Source organism: Onychomys torridus, chromosome 11 (assembly GCF_903995425.1).
Source record: "Onychomys torridus chromosome 11, mOncTor1.1, whole genome shotgun sequence".
Taxonomy (NCBI): domain Eukaryota; kingdom Metazoa; phylum Chordata; class Mammalia; order Rodentia; family Cricetidae; genus Onychomys; species Onychomys torridus.
The window spans coordinates 30809699-30820671 of NC_050453.1; the positions used below are offsets into that span (position 1 = coordinate 30809699).

At 36.5% G+C, this 10973-nt stretch overlaps 1 protein-coding gene across 4 annotated transcripts in view; it reads right to left on the minus strand.

Annotated features, from left to right (window-relative positions):
• The window catches only part of Kifap3 (kinesin associated protein 3), a 133598-nt gene extending 123116 nt beyond the window's left edge, over positions 1–10482 (minus strand). For 2 of the 4 annotated variants that reach the window (XM_036202184.1, XM_036202186.1), the window contains exons 1-2: positions 10197–10482; positions 297–428 (exon numbers count right to left, since the gene is read on the minus strand). In XM_036202184.1, the coding sequence (XP_036058077.1) occupies positions 297–428; positions 10197–10228 (164 nt within the window). In that variant the 5' untranslated portion in view covers positions 10229–10482. The remainder of the gene's footprint in view (positions 1–296; positions 429–10196) is intronic. The other 2 variants (XM_036202185.1, XM_036202187.1) reach the window with 2 other exon arrangements.
• Between the last annotated feature and the right edge of the window lie 491 nt (positions 10483–10973).

Sequence of the window (10973 nt, forward strand, 5' to 3'; positions counted from 1 at the left end):
ATTCCCAGCAATTCTAGGGAAGGAAGAATACAGGATTTTCTAATGCTCAAATTTTCCAAATTAAGCAAAAAAGTCCCATATAAACATAACTTTTGTGATTAATTTCACTTAACATTTAAAAAATTTTACTTTCTCTAGAATATATTCCACATTTATATAATTTAATCCTTGATTAAGATGAAGTATGTCTAGAAGGATGCCATAACTATTATCTATGAAGATTAAAATATCAGATTTGTATGAAGTTTATATAAAGTCCCATCTTTTCAAGATGTACACAAATGAAGAAAACTCACATTTTTTGGCATTCTTTTCGTTCGCCCAGCATGGGATCCCCCATTTCTCCAAGAATGGTAGCTTCCACTTCATACTGAACAATAAGAGCTTTTTCTGATGGATGGACATCAATATTCCCCCCTTTAACTTTCCTACAAAAACATAAAAAATAGATTAAAACCTCACAGAACATCCATATTTTTCACACAGCTTCTATGTCTAAAACATGAGGGCTAGACTGTTTAATCACTTTCTGTGAGTCTGGGACAAGTGCATTTTTCCTGGCCCAGCAGAAAGAACCTTCATGAATAGAGTTACCTTGAAAAAAACATGTATTCACCCAAAGCACCATGTATAAAATCAAGTGAAACATTTATAATTAGAATGTCTTTGCAGAGGATGACTCCAACTAAAATGAACTCTTTATCACAGTCTTGGCTTGCATTCCCCTAATTTTGGGGGATAATGAATACTTTTTTGGGAGCTATTTCTTGGTCATTTTTATTTCTTCTTCTAAAATCTCTGTGTTCAAATCCATAGCCCATTTTTTGAATAAGTCATTTATTTTCTTCTTAAGTTTTTTATTTCTCCATGTATTCTGATACTGATCATAGTTAATCATATGGATAACTAGCAAAGATTCTCTCTCTCCCATTCTGTGAGCATCTCTTCAACTACTTTAGTTGTGAAGCCCCACTTGTCAATTGTAAGGTAATTAATACCGGATAAGTAGAATCATATTCAGAAAGTTCTTTTCTACACTCATTATATATATATATATAACTGTCTATGTTTTATTCCAGCATTTTCAGTGTTCCAGGTTTCATATTTAGGCCTCTGATCCATTTGAAATTAGTTTTTGCTCAAGGTGATAGATATGCATCTAATTTCATTCTTATACATGTGGACATCCAGTTTTTCTGGCATCCCTTATTGAAGATTCTACTTTTCTCCAGTGTGTGATTTTGGCATTTTTTTTTTCAAATATGAGACAGTTATAGTAACTTGGCGTGTACTCATGTTTGGGTCTTCTATTTTGTTCTATTTAACTACATGTCTGCTTTTGTGCTGGTACCATGTAGTTTTTATTAGATGGCTCTGTACTATATCTTGAAATCTCTAATAGTAATCCCTTAAGCACTGTACTTTTTGCTAAATTTTGCTTTGGTTATCCAGGGTTTTTCATGTTTGAAATGAATTTTAGTATAGTTTTTGTTTTTCTATTTTTTGTGCAGAATGATAAGGAATTTTGATTGGGATTGCACTGATTCTGTAAACAGCTTTGGGTATTGTAGTCATTTTCACAATACTAATTGCACCAATCCATGAGCACGGGATATCCATTCATTTTCTAGTGTCTTTCTCAACCTCTTTCTCAGAGATTTAAAGTTTTCATTGTAAAGTCCTTCACCTTGCTGGTTATGTTCATTCCTAGATATTTTCTTTTCTTTAGGGCTACTGTGAATGGGAGTGTGTCCATGATTTCTTTCTTTGTATTTTTGTTGTTGGTGTATAGAAGAGCTATTGTTTTCTGATAAATGATTTCCTTACTGTTTATTAATAAACAAAATCCATGAATAAATATTAAAGAACAAATGGGTAACCTGAGTCACAAGCCACTGCTTACATCTACCCTTGCTCACTCCTCCCTTGAAAAGACCACGTCTTAAACAAAAAAACCCCTCTCAATTGCCTAGCGGACTGGTGACAGAATTCCCATAAGAATATTTGCAAGCAGATTCTTTGTCCTGCCACTTTGCTGAGATTGTTGACTGTTTCCAGACTATTTCTGGTGAAATTTCTGGGGTCTCTTATGTATACTATTGTATCATCAGCAAGTAATGATAGCTTGACTTCTTTTTTCCCTACTTGTATCCTTTCCTTTTCTTTTCTTGCACGGAGCAGTGTATTGAACAGAGGTGGGGATAGTGGACAGTCCTGTCTCATTCCTGATTTCAGTTTGGCTGCTCCAAGTTTTTCTCTATTTTGGATGCTGCTGGCTGTAGGCTTCTCAGACATAGTTTTTGTTATCCTGAGGTATGGTCTCTCTAGTCCTTTCTCTAAGTATTTCATCAAAAAGCCATGCCAGATTTCATTGAAAGCCTTTTCTTCATCTATTGAGATAAACGTGATATTTAAGTTCATTTATATTAATTCATGTTGAACCATTCCTGCTTCTCTGGGATAAAGCCATCTTGGTCATGGTATATAATCTTTTGGCTATATGCCCATATTAAATTTATAAGTTTTTTAATGAGGATTTTGAACCTATGTTCACTGGGGATGTTGGCCTATAGTTGTCTTTTTATTGTTGCTGCTGTGTCTTTAACTAGTTTGGATATTACAGTAGCACTAGCTTGAATAATTTAAGAAGGATTGATTGTAAATCCTCTTTGAGTTAAATTCTGCTCTGACTCCATGCAAGCCTGGGCTTCTTTTTTTGTCAGAAGGTTTACTTATATTTTATATGTATGGGTGTTTGTACATGTCTATGTATGTGTCTAAAACCTGCGGCAAGCGGAAGAGAATATCAGGTCCCCTCTAATGGGAATGAGGGTTGGTTCTGAGCTACAATGTGGGTGCTGAGAACTCAGCTGGAGCTCTCTGCAAGAGCATTAAGAACTCTTAACTGGTGAGCCAACTATCTAGCCCCTAAAACTGTTTTCACAATGGATGTACCTCAGGAAAATTTCTATTATACTTATGAGATGAATTATTTTATCTTAAATGCTAAACTTTCAAATAGGATTGAACACAGCATTTAAAATGATGTGAGAAATGTCTAACTACTGAGATGATTCTCTCTCAAATGCTTTACCTGAATTCTTAATTTGATAAAATTATTGGAATTTTTTTATTTGCAGCATTTTAGGATTAAATTGGTATCTTTTAGCTACCTGAAAATGTCTATTAATATTGTCTTCTTAGTAACACCACTGCTTTGCTTTGTTCGTATATATGTATAGAAAACTGTACCCAAAGACACTAAATTATCCAGAAATATATTTTATATTTATTATAATCGAAGCCACAGAGAAATATTTATTAGAGTCCTTTGGCTGGAAATGAAATAGGGAGTAAACTGAATCCAAATGAGGAGTAAAGAAAATTTATAAAGGTTACTATGTAGCTAAACAAAAAATGCCATTGTGTATCTTTAGTCTGGAATGCTTCTTCAAGCAGATATAGGTCCTTTATTATAAATAATTGCTTTATAATTTAAATTCTCAGCTAAAAGGCAATGTCTTCCAGAATGGATAATTAATAAATGAAGCATATACATATATGTATGTATGGTGTCTATATGGTAAACATGGTAGACACTTTAGCTCCAAAGACATGAACATGTTCAAAGTTAAAGGATGGGGAAAGAAGATACAAACAATACAAAAGAAGGGAGGAGTAATTATACAAAAGTGGCTTTAGATGACAAGCTGGTACAAAGTGTAACCACTACTGTGGTGAGAAGAGGATGAACACATCCACAAGATCGAATGTTACAAACATGAACTTGACACTAGAGACCTAAACCATATAAAGCAAAAGTGAAAGAAATGACAGGACAGAGAGCTCTTGAACAGGAGGGCAGACTTCAGTATCATTCGGGATAATAGGTGTGCCTCTGTAGGTTATTATGAGCACAGCAATTGAACACGATAGGCCAATTAGACCTAATACATACGAAGGAGATGCCCTTCCCCTAAAAAGGTGTAAATGGGATATTCTAACATTAGATCTTACGTTATGCACCTAGACAAGTCATCAATTTGAAAACACTAACATTACATAGTGTGTGTTCTCTAATTATAAATTAATAAAACTAGGAATCAGTACAGAAAAACATTCATAAAATATGGAAAATTAAATAAATCCATATCCACATAACTACTAAATCAAAGAATAACTCACAAGAGAAATTATAAACGAAAACAGCAGGTATACCCATGATGACCATAACTTCTAGCAAATGCGTGATTACAGAATCAGCCTTTTCAGAACTCAAAGCAGTTGCCCATTGAAATCCTGAATAAGTATCAATAGTATGGTGTACATATTTCAACTTTCCAAATTCTGTAAAGTGAAACACATCCATCTGCCAGATTTTATTCCTCTGAATACTCTTTGGGTTACATCCTGCTGGTAGTGGAGTCTGATTGTAAAAGGAACAAGTAGGACATTTTCTTGGATTGTTGCCAGGTTATGGAAAAATCCTTTTTTAAACCTTTATTATTGACATGATGTTTTTAATGAAATTCTGAGGCCTCCAGCACATTTCCTATCAATAATTTATCAATCTCATCATTACCTTGTGCTAGAGGGCCTGGAAGACCCATATGGGATTGGATATGAGTTTTATATATAAGTGACCCCCAAAACTCTACCAGAATACTCCTACAGCTGATAAACACTTTTAGTCAAGTGGCTGGTGATGGGGGAATGTCTTTCTGTAGCTGTGGTTCCTTTCTCATTAGCACTGAAAAAATTCAAAGTTAATAGTGCATTATGTAATCTATTTCTGGATGTCAGCATGTAGAAGAATGCAAATAGATCCATATTTATCAGCCTGCACAAAACTCAAGTCCAAGTGGATCGAAGTCCTTAAAATAAATCCAGATACAATGAACCCAATAGAAGAAAAAATGGGAAGTAATCTTGAACGCACTGGCACAGGAGACAACTTCTTGAACAGAACACTAATAGCACAGACACTAAGACTGACAATTAATAAATGGGACCTCATGAAATTGAAAAGTTTCTGTAAGGCAATGAACACTGTCAAGAGGACAAAATGGCAGTCTAGAGAATGGGAAAAGATCTTCATCAACCCCATATCTGATAGAGGGCTGATTTCCAAAATATATAAAGAAATCAAGAAATTAGGTATCAACACACCAAATAATCAATCCTATTAAAAAATGAGGTACAGATCTAACTAGAATTCTCAACAGAAGAATCCCAAATGGCTAGGAAACACTCAAGGAGATGTTCAGCATCCTTAGCCATCAGAGAAATGCAAATCAAAATGACTCGGAGAGTCCATCCTACACTTGTCAGAATGGCTGAGATCAAAAACACAAGTGACAGCTCATGCTGGCGAGGCTGTGGAGCAAAGGGCACACTTCTCCGTTGCTGGTGGGAATGCAAACTTGTATAGCCACTTTGGAAGTCAGTGTGTGGTTTCTCAGATAATTGGGACTAAATCTACTTCAAGACCCAGCTATATCACTCTTAAGCATACACTCAAAGGATGCTCAATCATACCACAATTATACTCACCTATCTTCATAGCAGCTTTATCTGTAATAGTCAGAACCTGAAAACAACCTAGATGTCCCTCAACCAAGGAATGGATAAAGAAAATGTGGTACATTTACACAACGGAGTATTACTCAGCTGTTAAGGACACCAGGAAATTTGAAAGCAAATGGATGGAGCTAGAAAAAAAATCATCCTGAGTGAGGTAACTCAGACCAAGAAAGACAAACATGGCATGTACTCACTCATAAGTGGATATTAGATGTAAAACAAAGGATAACTATGCTACAATTCACAAACTCAGAGATACTACGTAACAAGGAGGGTTCATAGGGGTAAGCCCAGATCTCCCTGGGGAAATAGAAGAGATTTTTGTGAGTGTACTGAGGATGGGTGGGGATGGGAACATGAATGATCAGGCTGGGGGAGGGAGAATAGAGGGGAGGTTACTAAAAGAGACTTCTGGAAAGGGGGGGGCATTTTGGGGTCAGGTAAAAACCTGGCCCAAGGGAATCTCCTAGGATGACCAGTCAAGACTCCTAGCAATAGTGGGTACATAGCCTAAACTGACCATTTCCTGTGACCAGATTGGTACCTAGCCCAATCATCATCAGAGAGGCTTCATCCAGAGACTGAGGAATGCTGGGAGCTGCAGAGATAGTTTTCCAGGAGGAGCCCTAATTGGTTATCCAATACTAAGTCAGGCCTGAAACCATACATCAACATCAAAGAAGGAGAGGCCTTCTCATGAGGTACATGAGAAGGTACTTGGAAGGGAGTGGAAAGATGAACAGGAGGGGAGAAATGATATATTTAATGTCGAAAAATAAAAACATCTTTAAAAAGTTCAAAAAAATCATCAAAATGTTGTTAGATTGAATAAGAAAGAAGACTCTAATTACTAGAATCAGAAAATAGGACATTATTACTGATGTCTTAAAATTAAAAAATAAAATAATAAATAAAAAGAATAACTACTTAGCAAGCTCCTCCAAAACATAGAGGGGGAGAGAAAACACTTTACAAATTGCTATATTCCAAAGTTGGGCAAAGACACTACAAAAGCCTATAGACTAATATTCTTGAGGAATACATTCGGAAATATTCACAGAGTGCTAGCCAACAGAATCTAGCAGCACATTAAAAGACTACACAGGTCATGTGATATTATCCACATTATTCAGCATATTAATAAAATGAAGAAAAACAGTAAATGATTATATCAACTGATACAGAAAACCCATTTTATAAAAACTAACTCTTCATTCATAAATTGTTAAGGAATAAAGTAAAACCTCCTCCAAATGATACAAGGCATGAATGAAAATTCTACAGTTAAAGTCATACTTGATGAGAAACAACTATTTTTCTCTAAGATGACAAACAAGACAATGTCCAATTTCACCATTTCTATTCCATAGTCCCATTTACTTGAACCTAAGCAAGGAGACCTAAGCAAAGAAGTAAAAAGGCATCCAGATTTGAAAGTAAGAAATAAATTATGTCCATCTGTAATGATACTATTTTTTTATATTCTAAAAACTACACAAAAAATTTTAAGTTAATAAACATACATAATAAACATGTATGTTTAAAAGTAAATTGTATTTTCATTGCTAGTAATTAAAAATTTAAAGGCTAAATTTAAAAAATTCAATTTCTCATGACATCAAATAGAACAAATCACTCACAAATAAATGGAGGGAGGCTTAACACTTAAAGCACTTAAAAGTTGCAGAAATTAATAAGAAATAAAAAAAGGAAAGCCATCCTATGTTCAAGGACTGGATAACTTATTATTTAGATGGTAGTATTTTCCTTGGATGATTCATGGAGTCAATAGAACCCCTATTAAGTTCCTGACAGCCATATTTTCAGAGAAGGAAAAGACAACACTAAATTTCAAAGGGAAACAAAAGACCCTAAATATTAACAATCATGATAAAGAGCAACAAAGTTGTAGGACTCACACTTCTCAATGTATTAGCTCCCTAATTTAAGCATGAAGTTACTTGTACAAGGAGACATACATATTAGTATATCTGTTGATTAGGTCTGACAGTGCAGAAATAAACTCCTGTGTTTACAACATTTACAGTCAATTCTTAAAAAAGATGCTCAAGATATCAATGGAGAGAAAGAACAATCTCTTTGACAAATGATGCTAAAATTGATATTCTTAAGCACAATATACAATAACTCAAGTGCATAAAAGACAAACATATAAGAGCTAAAACTATAAAACATAAGGGAAGAAGCTTCATGGTCTCGAATTCAGCAATGGTTTCTAAATATGTTTGCAAAAGCAACAGTAACTATTAATAAATTAGACTTCAACAAATTAAAATTGTTGACACTACTGACATATTCAACACAGTAAAAACACAACCAAGACTGGAACAAATATTTGCAAACTGTGTATCTAATAAGGCCTAGTATTGAGAATATGGTTCAAACCAACTTTTTCCTAAAAGAGAAAGACAAATGACCAAGGAGCAGATAAAAGAAGCTCAACTTACTTAGCAATTAGGGAAATGCAAATCAAAGTCATAGTAAGACACCGCTTTACCCCCTAGAATAACTATAGTTACAGAGCACACGCTCAAACAACACAAAGGAGAAGGTATCAGGCATCGGTAAAGTGTGGAGAAATTGGAGTCTACGTACGTAAGAGGGAACATAAGAGGTACAGACACTGAGGGAGAGCTATTTTCTGGCTCTTCAGTGAGTCCAACATAGAATTCCTCCATGTTCCTACAATCCCAAGCTTATGAATATACCAGATGACTGAAGAGAAGTGTTCAAACAAAATCCTGTCATGATGATAGCAACTTAATTCCCAATAGGCAATAGGCAAAAACCACCTAAAAATATATCCGCACTTCATCATGAATAATCAGATTATAATATACCCCTGCAATGAAACATTATTCCATTACTAAAAAGGAATATATGTTAATGCACAGTATAAGTGGAACATAATTATACAATGTGAAAAAAATTGAACAAAGCATACTTATATCCATCAAGTTTCTGCCTTTTCTATTAGATCTGTATATCATTTATATATGATAATCAATTCTCTTATACATGTGTGTACATATACATAATCTGAAGGTAATGCAAAGTTTATTTTGTCAAAATTAGATAAAACCAAACAATGCACTTTCAACCTTTTTCCAGATTCTGACTCTAAAACATCACAGTGATTATATCAGTTATATTTATTGTTTTCTAAGTGATGTGGCTTGAAAAGAGCGTCCACACTAGTACAACGACCCTGAGTGAAACCACACCTGACTCAGTTATTAGATGAAAACCAGCAAATGGTACAACAGCAGCACTTTCTCTAAAATAACCTCAGGTTTCAAATTGAAATTAGAAAATTCAATGTATTTCACCAAAATTGTGTGTGTGTATATGCGTTGAGGTGTGTGGGTAAATGTACATGTGTGCGTGTTGTTAGTCAAACTATGTGGGAAAAGAAGTACTGACTCATTGAATATTTGTTATGATTACATATTCCACTTACAAATCTCTACTCAAAGTCTTTTAATTTGCTATTTTCAATAAGCGAATAAAATGAAAAAGACAAAGGCCTATGTTCCCCTGCCTTGCAAAGGCTGTATAGTTGTTTTATCTTATAATTGTTTGACTATGTTTAAGAGTCCACTAATGTGTTAAGCTATTTCTGTGACAGCGAGAACCCTACCAAGCAAGGGAAAAATATACTCATCAAATATATTAGGACTTAAACTAAATTAAAACACCTAACATGCATGTTTTCTCTTTCAAAAGTATCTCATATTTTGTCCTTGTGTCTCTCGGAAAGTACTGTCTCTCATTGTCAGATGAATTATGTCCAAAAAAAAAAAAAAAAAGTACGTGCTTTTTGTAGTGAATCAGCAACAAAGCTTTAACTAAAAATATAGACTCCAAATTAGCATTTTCTTTAATTTGTTCATTGCTTGCTCACTCTTGGTCCAGTGAGAGGTGTTATTTTTAACCATGGGTGCCTGTATCTTTGGCAGAAGTCAAGGAATCTCAACAAATTTTCATTTTTCTTTGGAGTAGCTGATATCACACATACTTAAGATAGAAAATGGTAAGCTCTTTCATGCCAAGGTCTTGATAACAATGCACTTCTTACAGAAATTATATTGTGAATATGAGAATCAAGCGGGTGAAATGGACCAAGAACAGCTGGCTGAACATTTCAATCCAGTTTTTGCATGAAGTAAAAACCACCACGTCCACTTTTATTTCAAAGCCCCCATGATTTGTGAATTTCAAACTGAACACAAATTGGTGATGTGACACAATTCATTTCCAAGTTCCCATAGGATTTATCTATTGAGAAAACCAGGAGAGTGGGGCGGGAAGAAAAAACCAAAAACGAAATATGGGGTTTACCTTGCCCAACCTGCCAATCATTGCGGATATATATTAAGGTAGCAAGGAAACCATCTGATGCTGTCAGGGCCCCGCCAAGCCAAGGTGGATTAAGGACCTCGCGCCCCCGCAGGGCCCCGTCCTTTATTCCACCCATCATTTTCCCCTTCCTTCCCTGCATCCCACCCTTCCATCTAGCCTTGCCCAGTGACAACCCAGGGTCAGCAGGGAAACACCTGAGGACCAGTTCAGGGCGGGGCCCGGGTCGTCACCTTTTGAGGTATCTGGCGTCCTCGCCTTGCATGGCGGCGGCGGTAGCGGCGTGGGGAGGATGGGGGTGTCTGAGAGTCTGGGGGGGTTACTTCCGGGGACCCGGCCAAAGTACCCTCACAGCCAAGGCAGTGACAGTCCCGAGGCCTGCAAGGCGGGGCGGCGGCAGCGCTGCGGTTACCACGGTGAGGCCGCCGGCTCCTCCCACAGCTCCTGGGCCCCCAGACACTGGAGCAGCCCAGACCCGCCCAGAGCCGTCAGGGCTCGGCTCTCCGCAAGGCGCATGCGCCCACGGGACAGCTGCAGTATGCGCAGGCTCAGTTTGAGCCCTTGACTCCCGCGACTAATTTGCCGCTCCCAGGAAGAAGCTCGGGAAGGCTTTGGGGCTGGTCCTGGAGCTTGTGGTTAGGAGTGATATTCCTGGTCACTGCCCCCTGGAGGATGGGAAAGGAAAAGGCATTGCAATCTGCAAAATTGGGATTTAAAGTCCTTAGCGCGGAACAAGACAAGGGTAACCAGTTAACTTTTTTTTTTTTTTTTTTTTTTTTTTTTAGCTAACTGATAGACATCAGGCTAACAACCTCTACAGTGGGGCTTCTGCTTTGGAACATGTAAAAGGTTCTTCATTGATTGCACTGAGTTCTAGCTGGTGGAAATGCTCTTGTAATATGGAATGGATAGAATTAGATTCAGCTTTGGAATGGATAGAATTAGACTCAGCTTTGAAAGTGGCATTTTAAATCATAAACGTAGAAAATGCGCACTTCCATCAAAATAAG